General features: G+C 31.2%; 1 protein-coding gene across 3 annotated transcripts in view; it reads right to left on the reverse strand.

Moving 5' to 3' along the window:
* Positions 1-3707: 3707 nt before the first annotated feature.
* The window catches only part of LOC119668657 (teneurin-m), a 345384-nt gene continuing 327303 nt past the window's right edge, over positions 3708-21788 (reverse strand). Inside the window, exons 3-11 of one of the 3 annotated variants that reach the window (XM_038078240.1) lie at positions 20943-21215; positions 20525-20875; positions 15770-18892; positions 14049-14332; positions 13278-13689; positions 12577-13122; positions 12300-12507; positions 10604-10630; positions 3708-9912 (exon numbers count right to left, since the gene is read on the reverse strand). In XM_038078240.1, the coding sequence (XP_037934168.1) occupies positions 4305-9912; positions 10604-10630; positions 12300-12507; positions 12577-13122; positions 13278-13689; positions 14049-14332; positions 15770-18892; positions 20525-20875; positions 20943-21215 (10832 nt within the window). In that variant the 3' untranslated portion in view covers positions 3708-4304. The remainder of the gene's footprint in view (positions 9913-10603; positions 10631-12299; positions 12508-12576; positions 13123-13277; positions 13690-14048; positions 14333-15769; positions 18893-20524; positions 20876-20942; positions 21216-21788) is intronic. The other 2 variants (XM_038078241.1, XM_038078242.1) reach the window with 2 other exon arrangements.

The following is a 21788-nucleotide window of genomic DNA, read 5'->3' on the forward strand; positions in this document are numbered from 1 at the left end:
ACGGTTATAGTTATGTTAAAAGTTAGTTAAGAAAGTTATGTTAGAAATATTAACTGTTAAATATTTATGTTAAGAACTCTAGACTAAGGAAGTTATGTTGTAAAATAATTCCTTATACGGGACTAAAAGTTCTAAGAAAAATGTGTAAAAACAGAATAAATGGCAGCAATACTTTAACTGGCAGCAATATTTTGCTTCCTTAACGAGAATTCTGCTAAAAACAAGAATATCTTGCTTCCTTAGCGAGAATTCTTATTACTTGGATATTCTGCTCCCTTTGCGGAAATCCAAATATATTCCAAATAATAGCTGAATATTATTTATTGCTCGACAAACACTCATGTGGATACCGCAAGGTTATAGCTGCTCGATCCTTTCTTCTCTTGGAGAAGAATATAAGAAAAAAGAATTAAAAAATTTGAATTATTCATGGAACGGTATGAAATGAGGTATATTAACAAAGGCTATATGCTCTACCTAAGAGGACAAAATTTCATACAGGGATGCACAATTTGGAAGAGATGCATTTTTTGATTGACCATCTCAGTTGATGATATGCTCTGATAATAAATAGTTTAATTTCTGTTAAAATGAAAATGCAAAATTTTATTTTTATATTTTTATTATTTTTATTGTTTTTCTTCCTTGTTTATTTAATAATAATAATTTATTTTATTATTACCCATTATATATACTTTCGTTATTAATATATAATGTAATTGTATGTATTCATAATCAATTATTTATATGTATGCATTTGTATTGTAATTATGTATATATATGTAGTGTTTAGTGTATACAATAATCATATTTTGTTGATTCATTTGCTTTGTTTATTATGTTAAATTGTTAAATTATTATTACTCGTAGTTTAAATCCTTTGCTTATGTTACTTGAATTGAGTTTTTGTTTTTGTTTTTGTTTTTGTTTCCGTTTCCTTTACTTGTTAAAATATTGCAGCATTTTACATATAATGAATAAGCATAGATTTTGTTCGGGTAAATTGCAGTTGTGTCTTGGATTGTGTGAATTGAAGCAACTCATTTAAGTGATTGTGGAAGAATAGAAGTGGGACTATAGACTTGATATATAGATGTATGCAGAACATAACTGATTCGATTTGACATATTCAATGATTTCTGTTTTTCAATGAGAGTTTATAAAGCAGGGCAATTATGATTGAATATTTTTTATTTGGTATTTTTGCTATATTTTCCTTTTACTTTGCATTGACTTCGTATAAGAAATTTATTACATATTTTTTTTTTATTATTTCTGTTTTTTATTATTTTTGTTTTTACTAATTTTCAAATGTAATTTTATATTTAAGAAATTTAAAATTTAAAATTTAGAATTCAAAATATAAAATTACACATTACAAATTACACATTACACATTTAAATTTGAATGCAAATATTTTTATTGTAAATAAAAAATAATTTTTTTTTTTAATGTTAAAAGAAAAAAATAAAATCCTTTTTAAAAGAGTTTTCTTTTAATTATTTTGAATTTTTGAATTTTCGAATTTTTGGATTTAATGATTTTGTTTACTTCTATATTCCATCATAATTATCTCGCATCAGTCATATTAGTTTTCTTTATATTTCATGTTCATATAAATACTTTTCATTAATTTAATGTAATAAATTTATTTATTAAAAGTTTAATAATATTTCCAATTGAATGAAAATTATTGCATTTTATACACATGTTCTGGCTATATTAAAATTTACAAATTTTTGCTTAATTTCCATAAATCTTTTGTTTTTAAATTAATATTTTTTTATTTATATTTTTATTTTTTTTTAAGAAAGTTACTAGTTGTAATGTTAAAAAGCGGTAATTATCGCCCTAAGCATTACTCTTCCATCATTTTACACAACTTCAGTTTCAGTTTTAACTAATTTAATGCATTTTGTTTTTTTTTTATTTTAAATATCTTATATTAAATACATTTATAAATAATATTCATTATATTATTATTCAATAAAAGTACTCTGCAGTTATTTGCTATTTCACTTATATACTTTATGAGTGTTTTTTTGTTTGTTTTTAGTTATAAATCATGGTATAATTCTAAGGGGCAATATGTTTAGTCTAACTTAGCTTACTACTTAATATGTATTTTACAGTGTATTTTAAAAATGTAACAGTTAAACGTTAACACTAGAATTAAACAATAAAAATTTTATAAAAGAGCAGGTAAAATATTTAATTATAAATACAAGTACAATTAAAAAAAAAAGATTTAACTTAAAAATAATTTATTGCATATAAAAAAATATTGTATATAATTAACGTATATTTAACTCATTAAGAGCATCGAAACAAGGACTTTGTGATATATTAAAAGCCTAAAACGTACTCAGGGTTAGGGCTTATTTAAATCAATAATTTATGATCAAACAAGGACTATAGGTCATTTAGACTGAGTGTGTTTCGATAGTGGACTATGGACAGGATATTCCCTTAATTTAAAGCAATTTATTTAAAAATTATGCTTACTAAAAATACAAATATATGGCTTTAATCAATAAAAAAATATACAAAATTAAATTAAATATTTTTACATGGCATTCGTTGATTATTGATATTATTCTTGCGAATAACACATACGAGTATATGCCGTTTAATGATTTTAGTTTCATTTAAAAAAAAATCGTTATAAAATGAAACAAAACAAATATATTTAGTTATATCTAAATATATAATAATATTAAGCATTTTTTAATTTTTAATAAATGTTAAATGTATAGAAATATATATCACATTTGTAAATATTATGCATTTTTGCATTTTTTTCAAAAATAAAAAAAACATATCTGAAAAAGACGCGAAATTAATTAAGAACAGGGTTGTGAATAAATTCGAAATTGATACATTCAGAAATATTTAATTAAAATTAAATAATTATTCGAGAAGAGTGGAAATGAATTGTGTTACTGAAATCATACTGAAATCATTTGGCATTTACTAAGACAATTTGGAAGAATTTTTGATAACTTCAGTTAAGAAGTGAATTTCTTATCCATTGAGATTGATTTATCAACATTTTAAGTAAAAGCAAGTTTTGGAAAGAGTTTCAGAGTAGTTTGCTAATTTGAGAATTTTTTTTTATTATAAAATATATAATAAAATAATTAGATATCGTTTTTCAGTTTGGAAAAGGATAAAGGATTAGAGAAAAAGAAAATTTCGAAAGGATTATATTAATTTTTAAGCTCAGCACACAACGAAAAGTACAATATTTATTGCTGCAGTTTTAAGTTTGTCGTATCACTTAAATTACTAATTTTAACTATTTATACACATTTTTAATTTTAATCTGTGACTATGGATTTTATTAATTTTTCATTTTTATTTTATGTATTTTAATACTTTCAAATGCAAACTTAAACTGGCGCTATTTTTTATATACTTTTATTTTTTAACTTTACTTATATTTAATTGAATTAATTGTTTCTAGCACTAAGCAATTATCCAATTCAGTAAGTATTTATTTTACTAATTAATTTATATAAATTTATTTTTCATATCTTAATTATACAAAAAACATTTAGTTTTGACGTCACACAATTTACTTGAATTCTATACCTTAATGCATAAATAATTTTATATTTTATACAAAACTATAGTGCCTAACATTTCATTTATTTTTTATTATTTTTTATTATTTCATTTTATTTATAACATAAATAATATTTAATTTCTTTGATTATAATCTTAATTACATTAATTAGTGCATTAAGTCGTTTTGAGTTATTACACTACAACAAATTAAGTGTTTTTTTTGCTTTTTGTAATGATCTGACAACTTCTACGAGTCTATTTTGCGTAAGTCTATTTTGCCTACAGAGTTTAAGACATTTCACATTTAAAGACTGGCATACATCAATGCTTATTATTTAATGCTATTTGAAATTCTTTTGTGTTTAATTAATGCTTACTTATATTTCACTTAAATGTAATTAATTATCAAAGTTTACAATTACTTTATAATATGTAATTACCGAGCATTGCTATTTTGCTTGCTATTTTGAGATTTTACAAGTTTCATTCATACATATACAAGTATAGACGTACAAATATATATGTGAGTATTCTAAGTATTCCTAATAGTATAAGTCGTCATCGTCTTCATTTTTGGAGTAGTATTGATAATCATCATCGTTCGTTCGAACATTACCGCTTAGCATATATTCGTTAAACGTTGCACCAACATCATTATAATTTGTTTCTTCTACATCTTCTTTTACATCATCTTCTACACCTAGTTCATTCTTGCGAGTGAAGTTATCATTTACTCACGCGCTCATGTCAATTAGTTTCTGTTGTTGTCTGCGGGATTTGCCAACACGATGTGTGTTGCCCGTCTTCCTGCGTTTGCGTTTAGCATCCCGTTGAAATGCTACATTACCTGGATCGTCGGCCAATTGTGGATATTTGTGTATGCTGTGTATGTCAATGCCAATCCAACCATCAACGTCTCCATGTGACACAAGCTCTTCTTTTTCCTCCTCTGTCCACTCACCACGACCTTGAAAACCGGCAGCTACCAACTCTTTTTCTAACTCCCATGCCCTTTCTACAGCGCGCTTGTGTGCATGCTTAAGTATACGATGTCTTTCTTGTTCAGGATCTACACCATACTTAATAATAACGACTGCTTCAGGACCATGTAAACGTAATTCCTTAGCTGTACTACCGCCGTGGTCAGTTATTTCGTGCGTAGATATGTTAAACATGCCACCCAAACGTCTAAGCTCTTCATTGTCATCACGTATTTTGAGAATATTGTCTTTAACGAAATAGAATACGTCTTGATCATGAATGCTGAAGTGTAGATCCAGGAAGTAAGAGTTGTTAAAAACTGAAGAGACCACGTCTTGCACGACACTGTTAGACCCATCTACCACACTAACCATCGCACGACCAGCAATGCGTGATAACAGTACACCCTCGCCAAATACTCCTCTTCGATAGCTTACCCGAGGCAAGAGGTTACGCATTTTGGGTTCCATTTTGAGTAAAGGTTTTGGTACAAAATCGAAATCACTGAATTTTTCATTAGTTTTCTCCACAATGCATTCCAAACCAGATATGACACCGAAGTCGGGTGCTAAAGTATTGGATTTGATAGTTGCCTGCGGTACGTATTGTGAAGCTTTAGTATATTTCGAGCTCTGCATATCACTCAAATCATAACCAAATAGTTGCAGCCATGACTCTAGATCAATCATGTAATTTTGCGGTTTGTTTGGATTAATAGGATCATTATTATTATAGCGATATATAAACACATCGGTGGGATTAGACATTTCTGTAGCTAATGTTTCCCAAAGTGGCGTCATCCATTGTCCAACTGTAGGATCGTATTGTCGCCCTTCTGTGTACACCAATTTGGTATTAGGATCAAGTAAACCACCATGGAAATCAATGGGAATGAAGAATGCTGGATTAGTATCTTTAATAACTCGCCCGAATGGTGTACGTTTCACTTCCTTAATAATAGCACCGTTTAGATCAAAGAATGCTAGCGGTGAGCCATTTTGATCGGTAGCGACATAATATCTATGTTCTGTGTTTTCTACTGCAATAAGCATATCACGATCGTCGTAGAAGAATTTCAAAGTCTTTCCAGTTTTAGGGAAGTGCACATGTGTTAATAGTTTGGGTGTCTTCGGATTTGCATAATAAAATTGTGTCACATTGCCCTTATTATCATGAGAAGCAACTAAACGACTTCTATCATCATAGTAATACCACGTTTGGAAGCGTTCGCGTTCAAAAGCATGTATAAGTTGTCCGCGATTATTGTAGCGATACTTCTGCTCACCTCGTCGCACTACAAAACCACGGGCATCATAGTTATTGAACTCAACATCACCAACTTGTATGACGCGGTCACCAATATCATAACCAAGATTAATTTTCTCACCCTGATCAACTACACCAACAGTATTGCCATTTTCATCATATAGGTACTTCCAGTTATTTGTGCCTAAAACTTCGATTACATGTCCATCTGCATTATAGTTGATTTTATCAAAAGCGGTTGAGCGTCCAAACGTTGTCTTTTGTGATTTAATGCGATTGCGCAAGTCGTAATCCAATTCAAGACGGAAGACATCGAAGCTTTTAATGTTCATAAGTACACTCTTAATACGCCCATGCTGATCGTAATCAACAATTGTGAAGAATTGTTTACCCGAATCTTGAATAACAGTGCGGTTGAAAGCATTGCGTGTTATCTTAAGATCCTGCACAACTTCTAGTTGACCAAGATTCTGGGAATACTTATAGCGTGCAGTGGGCATTTCCTTGTCATCAATAGACATTTCTATACCACTTAAACGTGCATTGCCATCATACGAATACTTGTAATGAGCTGATGCCAGTGAGTTTTTGGAACCAAATCGAAGTTTTTCATCTTTTAATATGCCAGCATGATACTTAAATTCACGACGTAGTTCAAAGCCAGGTTCTTGTACTTCTACCGATTTTATTAGACTTGTGGTATCTTGATAGTTATAGTGTGTGCTTGATAGACCGGCTAAAATAGTTTCTAAGCGACCAGCATAATCGTGTACAAATGCTACCTTGCCTGACTGATGTGGATGTATTTTTGCTAAAATTTGGCCTTCATCGTTGTATAGTATCTCAAACGGATGTCGATTTATTGGTGAATAGTATTGATATTTAAAGAATCCAAGCGATGTTTGCAATGAGAAGGAATGTATATGACCTCGTGGTGTTGTTAAGCTTTGTAGTGCTCCAGCATCATCGTACTGCAGTAAATAATCGGATCGTCTAGGAGTTGTGACCTTCAGTGGTAGGGAACCGTAAGCGTCCTTAAAAGCGTATACCATGGAAGAGCCATCACCATACTTAATCTCATTAAGTCTTCCAATACGATCAAAAGTATACACTTCTTGTAGAACACCCCACTTCCAACCAGTTACACGGCCAAAACGATCGTATTCCAATTCGACATCAGCATAATCACCTGATTGCGGCCTAAAACTAACTGGGCGAGCAGTGCGATCGTAAGTTACATTTAGTAGCTCTTGCTTATCATCTACCACTACAACTACCGATTGAGTTTCACGATCGTATTCAAGTGTTAGTACATTATCTCCATTAACGCGTAACTTACGACCAACCTGCGATACTGGCCGTTGACCTTTGCCCTGTTTTCCTTGTTGAATGCGGCGTACAAAGTAACGCCATTCGAAACGATTTGCAAGATCGCCAGCGATTTCAGTACGCTGCTTAGCGGGCACAGGATAACTCTCTCCTATTAGTGGACTTATTTCAGCTAATACGGCATACGGAACAACTTCCATTTGCAGCATATGACCCCAAGGAGTAATACTAGTCATTGAGCCATCCATTTCTACAGCAGTCTTAGTTTCAGCTTCTCCGTTTCGTACAACCACAGTTGAGCCTTGTATAAGCATAGTAATTTCTTTTTGTGAATTTTCTGAAACTTTTACTTGTGCACCTTTCATGCTAAGATCGAAAGCCAAGTCAATAACACGACCAGTAGGAGTAACCGCTGAAGTCAAGCGACCAAATTCATCATAATTGTAAACATATGATCGTCCACTTGAGTCAAGTTTAGTTTTAAGTAAACCGGTGGGACCTTGATATTCAAAAGTAAAATTGTAGTTGTCTGGAGTGTTTAATTCATGCAACATTTTCATGCGAGTCATACGCAAACGGCATTTTTGACCTTTGGTATTTTCAATAGAGTTGACTTGGGAAGTGTAGTCACGCAATAGGAACACTTTATTACCAGCTGCATCAGTTACTGTGCTTAATTTGCCATTCGATGTATTGACATTGTAGGTGAATACGTATGTAGTCTCACCAGTGAGTATATTCTTCGTAGAAACGTGTTGGCCGAAGCGGTTGAAGATATAAATTTCTTGCATATCTGGAGCGTAAATTTCATATTCGCGAGAAGTGCTGGCTTCAGGAATACTAGACATAACAGAGCGTATGCGGTAATTTGCCTGATCAGCGATATGTACATGACCATCTGGAGTAACAGCTAAGGCAGCAATCGTGTTGAATTTAGCACTTGTGGCTAAGTAATGCTCAGCTTCAAAGCAATCGCATCCACGTTCTAAGCAGTTACATTTAGATTCGGCACCGGCAAAAGCAGTAATACGTCCATCAGTACCAATAACTCGAACTCGATTGATACGTTGAGAATCACTTTCTGCAACATATAATTCACCCATGGGCCCAAATGCAATCGACTGTGGCATAACCAGTGTAGCTACTGTAGCTGAGTCCGAATCATAGGTTGACGTTGCAGTTGCACAGTGTAGTGGACGTCCAGAAATAACTCGCACACGTCCATCTGGTGTCATGCGTAGAATCATATGGTCATCAATAATATGTAGAGTGTTATCGAGTGGGCTTACGGCTAATTCTGTAGGCCAACGTAAGTGCATCTCTTCCAACTTTAGAGTGCCCTCACATGGTATTGGCTTCCAATGTGATTTGTGTAAATGATTACCAATTAAAGTAGAAACAAAACCATCTCGGTCGACCATACGAATATTGGTACCGTCAGCAAAGTAAAGTATATTTTCACTTGAAATTGCAATGCCTTTAGGATATGCTAATTTGGCATCTCTTGCTAATGCACCATCACCACAGTGTGCTTCATCGCCTGGTAAGCATCGTTCGCCAGAACCAACTACTGGTTCCCAGTTCTTTTCTGGGTCCGAGAAATCACTAGTATTACGAACACGTATGATTTGATGTGACTCTGGATCAGAGATATATAAAGTGCCATCGAGTGGGCTTAAAGCCATATGGTAGCGGTATGACACACGAGTAGCATTCAATTTAACCACTGTACGTATTGTGCCATCTATCATAATTCTGCGTATATAGTTGAAATCACCTACATAAAGGCTGCCATCGGCGGACGAAGCTAAAGCGACTGGCGCTAATAAACGTTGTTTCATAGCTAAACCTTCACAATCATTGCATTCGAGCGGTCTCTGATGACCATCACCCATTGTAGTAAGTATAACACGTGGTCTATTTTTCAAATATATATTGGAGCCATCGCCTTTTTGCAAAATACCTTCATGGAAATTGTAACGGTGATGTATATCTAAGTTCCAACCACCAACCTCAGAAATTGACATATCATGACCCGATAACTTAGTTGTTTGTATGTCCCAGACAATATCTTTGCAGTCTGTATATTGATATCCGACTTTAACAACGGCAGTAGTGACGCCATACACGCGCTGACGATAAATATTTAATCGATTCCAAGCGTACGTAAACTTAATACCTGGGTCAGCTTCGAATACACGTTCAAACAATATACCTTCAATCGTAATGCGTAAATGTATGAGATGTAGAGTATCTGGAATTGTTTCAGGCGTTAATTGCAATTTGATGGTGGATAAATAACCAGCAGCGCGGGAAGAATGATAAACCAAATTTAAGCCAGTGCCAGGAATTTGTAAGGATTCTTGTATAACTTGCGATTCTGCTAAAATAGCGCTGCGATCAGGACATGCGCCCTGAAAACCGTGTTTCCACGACGCTAAGACTACAGGCTTCATCACGTCATAGTCGTGGGAGAAACAAGTGTGCGTGGTGGTGGCTAAGTTCTTTTCTTCGGACATGGACATGACAACAACATCTATAATGATCACTTCATTCCAAGGAATTTGCACAATACGCGATTGTGGACGAAACGGCGAACGTCCAAATTGTAGCGTCACAGCACCGCCACCATTTACCATCAAATCAAACCAACCATCATCGCGTGTAAGTGTAAAACCCTCCAAAAGAGTGGTTGTGGAAACGCGTACACCAACCAGACCCATGCCAAGTGAGGTGACGACACGGCCACGAATAACGGCTGAACGGCTAGAGTTGCGAGGAAAGAAATTGAAATAAAATATTATTAGTGATGGGCTGTTATTATTTGTAAAATTATACAAAATAGTAACTTTCTATAGGCTAATTCAAAACTAGCATACTAACAAGCATTTAAAAATTCAACTTAAAATTCAATATAATAATTAATAATAATAAATAAACAAAACACTAAATTTCACACGCACAAAAACATAAATTCTTATATAAGATACTTTCGTATTTATTTATGAACACATAAGGTTTTTATCTTAAAGACATTTAGGTTATAACCTATTTTTGTTGTTGCATTACAGGTCGATCGGAGGTAGTTCCAAATAATAAATTAATAATCAAGTAATAACATAAATAATGAATATGTAGAGTAAAGAATTTAATGTTCTTATTTTCAAAACATTAAGGTAAAATATTATTTTAAAATAATTTTAAACATATTGTAACTTTAATTTTATAGGTGTGAGATATATAAGAGCTATAAAGGAACGAACAAAACGAAACTGTAATGTAGTAGATTTAATGAAATTACAAAAAATGAAACAATAATTAGTAAAATAGCCAAAATAATTAATTACCAAACAACCCTATGGAAATATTTACTTAATTTATTTAAGTATTTGAAAAGTAGTAGACTTTACACTAAGTTTTGAATGATTTTGCTTTCAGAACTCGGAATTTTGCTTACCTTGCATTGAAATAATTCCAAAATATGCTGTTAGTTTAATGTTAATTACATTTTAGTCGAAATGTTAAGTTAGTTATTGTTAATATACGAAGCATTATGACATTTTTTCGATTTATACAATTATTAGTAACATAATGCAGTTTATTATATAGATTTTGTAGTAGTAGGTTAGTAGTAATGTAGTTTCAGAGAGTAGGGCGCGCGTGAAAAAGAAAAGAGAGCAGAAATAGTTGAATTAGCTTTTTTCTTTATAACTTAATGGTTCTTAATTTAATTAATTTAATTCTTATTAATTAACTAAATTTCGGAGTTCGTCCGACAATTTGTGTCAATATAATTTATACATTTTTAACCATATATATATATATATACCCCGAATACCTAATAATTAACAAATGTGCATTGTTAACTACATTAAAAGTAGTGCCTTATGAAAAAAAACTAAATTCTAACAATAAAAAATTAATAATCATTACTTTTAACGATTTAACAATAATTATTTAGGTATTTATAAGTAATAATATATATAAAAATTTAGACCAATGTTAAGAAGTTTTTTAATTAGTTATTAGTAAGATGAATATAATTAATTATATTTTATACATTTATATATATAAAATGTTTTTAATTATTATTATAATAGCTAGTATTTATAATTAAGAATAGTTATAACAGATTGCAATACTGTATTTATATATAAGTGCAAATAATGAAAATACAATAAAGTCTATATAATAAAGTCCATAATAAAAAACATAAGTTAATTTATTATTATGTTTAATAATTATACACTTTATGAATTAATTTATACATAATTATATTAATTATCATTTGAAAGGCGTCAAGTTTTAGTTTTTAGTTAGAGATAACTTATTTCTATTGCATTATTGCTTAATAATAGTTGTTAGTAATTTTTTCCTATAATCCAATTAAATAAACAAATAATAATAATATTATAATATAAAGCTTTGTATTTTAAAAAAAAAGGTTCTTGTCAAAATATAAAGAAATAAGATTTCAAATTTCTTTTATTTAAAAATATAAATGTTTGATTGTTTAAACTTATATGTAGTAATAGAACTAGAAATTCTTATTAAATAAATTTATATTTAATTTATACGGTTTAAGAAAAAAATTTTTATAAAAAATTAAATTACTAATCCAACACTTATTATTGAATATAGCGAAATTTCTTATATATAACATATATTTAGGTATTTTTTAAAATATTATTTTCAAAGATTTTATATAGTAAAACATGTTATTTAACCATAATTCAAAAAACAAAAAAATTATAAATTCATCGACATATATTTATATATAATAACTATTAATTTATTATTAACATATATAATTTTTGTTTTTCACTGATAGGTACATTTTAACAAAGGACTTTGGGTCTTATATACAATGTAAGGACGTTATAGTTCATAGGAGGGGGAAATTAGACGAGGGCACAAATAATAACTCAAGTTAATTAAAAAAATTAATAATGCAAACTATTTAGTTATTTTAGCTAAGACATTCAATATAAATCCTTAATTATGTCAGCTCAGCAATGCTTTCAAATTTTTCATTTAACTTAAAACAATTCCAATTTAATAAAAGATTTCGTATTTCAAATAAATTGAAATGAATAAATTATAATTTACATATATATTAAATAACAAAAAATTGGTAGCAAGAAATGACTTACCTTTCATTGAATGAGTCCATTTTCGCATAGTTCTGTAGGCTGCTTTCATCAATAAGGAATTTCATACGTTCGAAGAAAGATGCTGTTATTGCTGGTGGTTGTTTGCGTAATAATACATCTATTGGCTTTGGAGCGGACACGCATAGCTGTGAGGTCTTACAAACATGACTAGCACAACATTCCGGATCCTCGCAATCAACAAGACCATCTATTTTAAATATTTATATATCATTTATTTGTACTGTCTCATATATTTTGTTTTATTAATTTCTCCTACCTTTATCATTGTCTTTGCTATCACCACAATTTAGTTCTAAAGCTATACCACAATCAGGACCATCCCAGCCCTCATAACAGCGACATTCCCATTGCCCCTCTGCACTCACACGACACTGTCCATGTGCCGAACAACCATTTGGACAACCTTCGATTGTGCAATGTTTTCCATTCCAGCCAGTGACACATAGACATGTGCCATTTTTGCATTGACCATGTTCATTACATCGTGTATCACATAACTTAGTGTTGCAATATTCACCACCCCATTCAGTGTCACAACTGCATGCATCACCCACGCAACGACCGTGCTGTCCACAATCTAGATCGCAAAGTTCTTTGGAACAATCATCACCGCTCCATTTAGACTCACAAGTGCATGTTTGTGTATCCAAATCAAAGCTCCCATGACCTGAACAATCCGGCAGACATTGTAGAGCATCTTGATCCATGGTAGCACAATCAAGACCTTTCCAACCTTTCTTGCATATACAGTTGCCATCGGCACAAAAACCATGACCAGAGCAAGTTGGATGTGGGCAGTCAACTAAATAATTAAACAAATTTATTATATTATTTGTGGAAAAACATAATTAAGAAAAAAGTTCAAATAAAAAATATAATTAAAAAAAAGGATAAACATAAATATTTTTTAAGTTGATTGTCACAAAATACTCTAAATTGGAACTTGAGCAATTTTACCTTCTTCACAGAATTTGCCTTTATAGCCACGCATACATTGACATTTGCCACTCACGCAATGACCATGACCATTACAGTCAGCCACTTCGCATTCATCGTGACGTAACGAACATTCTTTGCCCTTCCAACCAGGATTACAAATACATTCGCCATTTATGTATTCGCCATGCTGTGAACACAGAACCGGGCAAACACTTTCGCTGCAATCGTCTCCACCAAATCCAGGATTACACTGACAGTGGCCCAATAAACACTGTCCATTGCCTGAGCAACCATTTGGACAATTTTGTGTCATATCCTCAGCAACTGCAGCGTAAAATGTAACCTCCTGCACATCCCCATCGTCGTTGTACAATGACACGAACCAGTGACCGGATTCCATATAACGCGTTACTTCGCGCGTAATCGACAACTGTTGGTTGATTGTTTTTGTTGTTGTTGATGTTATTGTTGATGTAGTTGTTATTTGTATTGCAGTTTTTATTGTTGTTGTTAGCGCACAATTTACGGTCAAGAAGTACGAATGCAAGTATAGGAAGTGATGGATGGAAATGATGTGATGTGATATGTTGTGTAAAGGATGAAAAGAACACAGACAAAAATTTGATATTGGTTAATAAAAGCATTTGTTAGTTATACACAAAAAAAAAACAAATACAATAAAAACATATAATAGAGATTATTTAGATATAATATCTTAATAATAACCAATAACCCAATCTATACTAGGTAAGCAGCTAAGCTATTCCTGACCACTCAAACTGTACGTACCTGTGCTGCTCTTGCAGTTCTTGTGCTGGCACTAAATCCACTCAACACCTCCTTAAAGTGATATTGTGTATGTGTGGGTAGTGCATTGCGACGTCCGTAAACACCTATTGAGGCGCCCCGAGGGATGGTGTAGTCAAATTTCACATAAGCGGGCTCTGATTGATAAAATTGCATATTCCAATAACTATATGGTTGTATTTCTTTTGTCAACTTCTGTCCAAGTGAAATTTGTCCAAATGTAGTACCATCTGGTGGAAAACTTCGTGCCGGAAATGTGCGTGCTCCTATTTTTGGTTTTGTTTGAGCAATAATGCAATATAAAAATGCAATGCAACGGAAGAGAAAGAGAGAAGCAATTTTTTAAAACACGAAGCAAACGATTTGTTAAGTTATTTACAAATTTAAGTTATATATATAATAGTATTAATAAAAATAGTAACAATAATGATTATATTTCATGACGTATGTGGTAACGAATTGCTGTAATTTAGAATTTCTTTTAGTTCATTTTTATATTTTCCAATTCGATTTTTCCGTGTTGTTAGAATGGTGTTTTATGAGGATTGATTGAATAAATTTTTGCTTTTGTTATTTTATTCTATGTTTTCTTAATAAAAAAAAATTTTTGTTAAGAATAAAATAATGAAACATAATTTCTTTTCTGTTTAGATCCACTGAGTATCAACAAAAACCCATGTAGGTACACTGATTAGGCTCGAGTCGAACCAAAAGAGGTTTAAAGGTTAGGTCTAAGGATATATTTAAAAATATCCTTGCCTTCATAAAAATTCATTGATAATTGTCTAAAAGAATATCTCTGCATAACGGATCTATTCGCAAAAAGACATTTTGTTTTTAAATTAAATTTTAGTACTTAAAAAATTTTTTTTTTATAAAAATCTTTAAATTAAAAATTTGTGTTATTGCTGTCGATGTAATTACATATATTTATAAACATACATATATATATATATATACATATATATAATTTTTTTTAAGTTATATGTATTAAATATATGTATTTATTATTATTTATTTAATGTTAATATTATATGTATATAATGTAAATGAACATTAATTATATTTTTTTTATAATATTATTAATAATATAATATTATATTATATAAATCCCATGAATTTTTTTATTTATTTACAAATATTTTTTGTATATATATATGTTATATTATAATTAAATATTGTCTTGAATACAAAATTTTATATATAAAAAATTTTTGATATAAATTTTTTGGAGAAGTACAATCCCAAGCATTTTTTCTCAATATTAGTAAAGTAGTTGTTAAGAAAGCAGTGTGAATGAGCTGTGATGCCTCGTAGCCAATTCTTAATGACTTTACAGGTAATTGTTAAAATATGTTATATATAAATTTTTTTAATTAAATAATAATTATTATATAATTTTATCTATAGTAATGTAATATTATTTATGATTTGCACTTAATATAAAATTAAGATTAGTATTCATATATACATATACATTATTTAAATAAGTATTTACTATAAATTGTCTCAAGAATATTATATAGTACATATTTTATATGTTTTTATTTTATGTACATCATATGATAACCATATATAATAAGAAGATTTGTTAGTGAAAGTTAATTATGGAAACATAATAATATGAAGTTAAGTTCGTTAGATCATGAAAGCCCTTTAGAATAGTTTAGACACTTAACATAAAACACTAAAAATACAATCACCTTCAAGTATTAGAATTGGCATAACATCTGGACATGCAACATTATCACCGACATTAGACAAACTATGCCCTTTATTAGTATTATCAGCAAGATTAGTAGTAGTGTTGTAAGTTGTTGTTGTAGTGTCAACAGCACTAGCATCAAAAAATGCATGGGTGTTAGTAGCAACAGTGCTAGCTTCAGTAGCAGCAATATCCCACATGTTATTAACATATTTATTGTTAGTTTGTGTAAATCTAGAAGTAGTAGTTTGTGGAGCGGTGGACGTGGATGTTATTGTGCTCATGGTGTTTTTATGTATAGGTGGTACTGCATGTGTGTTGATGGCGTTTATGTTTGCCGTTGGTTCATTTGTTGTAACTAAAGTTTCAGCGAAGTGTGCGCATTTGCATGGACATTCCGGTATGGTAGGTGGTGGTTCAGGTACACAGTAAGGACTTGCATTAATTATGTCTTCACTGTGCTCTTGCTCTTTGGAATCACGTCTTTCGTGGGTTAAAATTTGTTCAAGACTTTGATGTTTATTTGTAGCTCCACTACCACCTCCTGCTGGTATAGCCACATGCAGTGTGTAAATTGAATTGCTGTCGTCTCCTGTGGCAATTGTTAGATTGACAAGTATACGTTTATTTGGGGTATCGTAAGTTTCGCTAATATGTGGTGGCTTCAACGTTATCATTGGCAATTGATTTTCTTTCTCCTTTCCCTTTGTCTCAGTTTTGAAAGTTTCATTTTCTATTGTTTTGCTCTCACTGGGCAATAGTGATAAGTTTTTTCTTACGGATTTCGGATTTTCAATATATGTGAACTGATGTGTGGGTATATCGATGACGGAGTTATCGATTGTTTTGTAGAGCTCTTCTTCCATCGAGTGCGTGTCTTCCAATTTAATAATATCTATATCATCTAAATTTTGTGCATAATTAGATTCCATAAAACCATCAATGCTGTTTAGCGGTATTAAACCGTCATTTAACATTAGCTCGTCTAAACTGTCAGTTGATGCATTAACTGAATTTGTACCCATGACATGCACGTTGTTGCTTGGGGTTTGAAATGTTGCTGGTGTAGCTGTTGTTGCTTCTGTTGTTGTCTTCGGCTGGGATGCTGTTGTATTTGGTGTAGTTGTTGTTGTTTGCTCATTTATCTCCATCATTTGTCGTTTTGTTATAATTTCTTTAGTTATAATTTTTTCTGTAGTGCTTCCGTTTTCCACAATTTCTGTTTCCGTTTCTGTTGCTGCTTGAAGTACAGCAGTTGTTGGCAAGGTTACTGGTGAGGCAAGAGATATCGTTTCGTATTTATGTTGGTCATTCAATTTGAATTTATCAAGTTCAGTTGCGGTGCTTGTCTTGTTTTTGTTGTTATTGGAAACCTCGTTGTCGACTATTGTTGTCGATGTTGCTACTGTCGTTGCCATTGCTATTGTTGTTGTTCTTGTGTAGACGTCATCATAGTTGTCAGCTAAATCATGCTCATTATTGTTATCATTTTCAGCATCATTTTCGCTATCAACAATGTCAACGCCATTATAGCGATTGATTTGAAAATTATTTTCAACATTAAACATAACGGTTTCAGTAACATTAGCAACATTTTCTGGAGCAATACTGTCGGCAATATCAGCAGCAATAGAAGTACCAAAAATGACAGAATCATTTTTATCATTATTGTCATCTCCTTCCGTTTTATTTTTTCTGGTACTCTCATTCTGTCCCAGCATTGCTACTGCTGCTGGCATTTGTTCCTGCTGCATAATATTTTCCACTTGCTCCGGCCTGTCAATTTGATTATTGTCATCAATAATGTCATAGTCGCCCAACTCCCCCAACCCATATTGTTCCTTTTGGTCTTCACTTTGCGTTAGCTCCAACTCCCCCAATTGTTTAACATTAAGCTTTTCGCTATTGTACCGCTTCCTTGATATCGTTTTACCTGATTTCATTGCCGGTGTGCGTAAATTGTTGTTTAATGGTTTGTTAATTTTTGCTGTTCTTAAAGTTTTTGACATTTTATCAAGTCGAGTCGAGTGGAGGGTGATTTTGACTTCAGTATTGTTGAATATCTCTGAGCTCGTATTAAGTGTCCTTACAGTTGCCGAAAAGTCTTTATTTTGATATTTTAAATTGTCATTAGCAGCTATTGCAAATTTTGATTCCACAAGATCATTACTTTCTAATGCAGCATTTAAACTGTTGTTGTCACTGTGATGCAGTGATGTATTCTGTGTGGTGTTATTTAGTTGCATTTCACTAGAGTTTTCCATTAATGTTTGGTTAAAACCAAAATTTAAAGTTTTTACTACACCAATCACACTGGGTATAGTATCTTTTTCCTTTCTCGCCTTCAGAACTATTTCGTTGTCATCCGTTGAGTTTCGAACTTCAGTCTCAGCGTTGTAATTATTATCCTTTAATTTCTTTGATGAAACTTTTTCCATTTTTGCATAGTTGTATTCTTTATTAACACCAACAACATCATCGTAGACTTGCTCATCAGTATAGACATAGTCATCACTTTCTTTGTCATTATTGCTTTGATTAAGATTTAATACGTTATTGATTTTGAAAGTCTTGCCATACTTGAAATTTTTTTTATGTTCATCGTTGCCAATTTTATTGTTGGCGTTGTTGCTGTTGCTGATGCCGTCGTTGCCGTTGTCGTTGCTGTTGTCGCTGCTGTTGTCGTTGTCGTCATCGTTGATGTCGTAGTCGTTGTCGTAGAAATAATTACTTTCTTTTGCCAGGAAGTTAACAGTTGCTTCTGCCTGCTGTGCTACCTTAAGTTTTGCTATTACAGTCTTTGTTGCTGTGTATGGCAAAACGGTTGTTGCTGTTGTTTTTGTCATAAATTCAAAAATTTCCTCCTGCTGCTCTTCCGTCTGCGTAGTTGATTGCTTTTCATTGACTTTCTTTTCATTTGTAATTAAGTCGATGAAACTTTTGGTTCCTGATAAACTTCGACGATAACGTTGATATTGCATCTTTTGTTGCTGTTTTATATCATACATTTTACCTTCTATATCTGGCGCGATTTTATATATATTTTTTATACTTGGATTATATCGAAAATACATAGGTTTTTGTTGCCTCCTTCTCCTGGCGTCGCCATAGTTGATTTTCTCTACTGATACGACGAATTCTGTTTTAATATTTTATAAATTGTTTTTTTTACCCTAAAAACTCTATAATAATTGTGCTCTATTTCTTTTATTTAAGGTGTTTTTTCGAAGATGTTCTGTTTTTATTTTTACTTAAATGTAGGGATTAAAAACGGTGGGGGTTGTTGTGATAACATAATAAGTATATAATATCTGTGCTTAAATTGATATATAAATATATTATGAGATAGGTAATGCCAACTAAGCACTACTTGCAATCATTCGTAGTGGTAATCTTAACACGAAGTGACTAAGAGATATATATTTTTATATAAACAATGAGTTTTGTTGTTGTTTTGTTAGAATTCTGAATTATTTAACTTATAATATCATCCGTTAATGACAATGTAAATTAATATATATATGGTTTAATATAATTATAATAGAAATCGCTCAGAATCATTTACTATATGCTTTTTCTGTATTGTGAGAGGGTTTGTTAAAACAATGCCTACAATTATTATTGCAAAGAGGAGTACGATTTCAATCTGAATAATTTTTTTTATATATTTAATTAATATAGAAACTCATAATACATATTACTAAACATGTCAGAATGTTTATAAATATGTATAAACACGTATATATATGTATATATAGAGTTTGTTTTAATTTCTGCGTGTTTTTTTATTATTATTTCTTAATACAATATATAATAATAAAAACCTAATATATTATTTAGAGCTATTTAACACCAGCTAGTTACATTATTAGTTAATTTTTTTGTATTAGCCAATTCTGGTCTTTTTTCTTTGGATACAAAAAAAAATAAAACTTTTTTATATTAATTTAAAATTATTTTGCTGAAACTTTAATGAAAAACAAATGTTTTTCAAAGTAGCTAATTTTTTATTTAACAAGAAACTATTCTGAAGCAAAAAAAATTTTCTTTTTATAATAAAATAATTTCGAAGTTTTAGTATTGACATAAATTACTTTGAAATTAATCGAATTTCTTCTCTACTCTAACATTTTTTAACGCTAAAAAAGTTTAACTTCAAAAGTAATTAATAAAAAAAAATAATAATATAAAAAAAATTAAATGAGGGAAACTCCAAACTTCTTTCCTGTGATATAATTTTAATTTATTTCCTTCGTTCCGCATTTGACCTTTAATTGAAGTTTTATTTTATTTTTATTTTTACTCTCATTTTATTTTTATTTTCATTTTTCTGTAATTTTTATTTAACTTTTAACTTCAGTTTTTTATTTGATTTTTTTATTTTCACAAATTTGTCAAGGCTGTCATTAACAGTGATTTCGAACAAGCTTAAACAAAATATAACAAAGACAACACAAAACTTCACGCTATGTCCTTTCATCCTTCCGAGCCTAACATTAAATATGTTTATCGTTCAGTTTTATAAACCGATTACCACCACCAATGGCGAAAAAATGTCAACCTATATATATGGAATTGTTTTCATTTCATTTTATTTAACTCCCTTTTATTTATTGTTTTTTTTATGAATTTTTCACAATTCCATTCTATTATCCTTTCGAAAATGGCATATGCGCGAATTGTTTTCCGCATTAATTTACATATAAAAATATAGAAACTCATTTAAAAATAATTAAAACTTAAGTATAATTACCTCCATTATTAGGGTTTGCTAAGGATGATGATAATGAAGAGGATGGCGATGTGGCCGAAGATCCTGTTACAGCTACGGAGGAGGATGATGTCGATTGAAAAGCCGATGCTCCATTACCGGGTACCCCTGCCGCCGCTGCTGCAGCTGCTGCCGCAGCAGATGATGCCGATAATGAAGAGCTAGCCGTAGACGCAGTCACCATAGATGGTTGTCCAGTTTTAGAACGTAATGAGGTATTATGCAGTTTTGATAGATCCGTATTAGTGCTTTTGGCGGCTGTTACTTCAGACGCCTCATTGCCGACTAGAACTGTACAGGGTGCAGAAGGAGACCAGTGCAAAACACCAAATCCTTTAGAAGAAATACATAATTTGTTTTATATTTATATTAAATACTTTAAATGAAGTTTAAATATTACCTGTTAAAATGATTAAAAGCACACACATTGACACAAAAACTGACACAGATACAATGGCCATACAACGGGCCGAACAGCGCGCTGCCAAGTCTTTGCGGAAATTCATTGGTGCTGAATAATGATGTGTTGGTAGGCCACTCATTACACTGCGTGGTGGAAGCACTGGGCCCATGCAACTATTCGTACTACGCTCGTAACCTTTGAGCGTGTCTTTTGTGGGTGTGGAGCAGGCTGAACCGCTTTTATAATCGATGGGAGAACCTTTATTGATATCTAAAATATAAATCGGAACGAGAAGGAACGTTTTAATAAAAGATGGTACAGTACAGTTAATAATAAAGTAATATTTAAATAGTAAGTTATTTATATATACATAAGTCAATATATAAGATAAGCCTTATGAATAAAATACTTTATAAATTTTTGTTTTTGATTTAAAACAATAAAAATGAAAATTCTGAAATTTTTAATCCTGGTACATATAACATATCGTAAGTTATTATATCGTATAAAAATCGTATTTTTTTATAATATAAATTCGTAAATGTATGTAATTAATTGTAAATGGCGGATCAAGTTTTTTTTATTAGTTTTGTTAAGGACTTGAAGTAATGTTGATAGTAGTTAAAGATGGACATACAATGCTCATATATATCAGTATTAAGTAATATGATGGATGCACGATTTATGTCCAAAGTGTAGATTCAATTTAATTAAGGTAGGACACACAAAACTTTTTTTATTGAATTGCAGTATCCATATCACTACTCAAAATTTTTAAGTATGACTCATAAATGGAGGGGGTCGTTGTGATAACATAATAAGTATGACTTTGTTTATTGAATT

Source organism: Teleopsis dalmanni, chromosome 1 (assembly GCF_002237135.1).
Source record: "Teleopsis dalmanni isolate 2A chromosome 1, ASM223713v2, whole genome shotgun sequence".
NCBI lineage: Eukaryota > Metazoa > Arthropoda > Insecta > Diptera > Diopsidae > Teleopsis > Teleopsis dalmanni.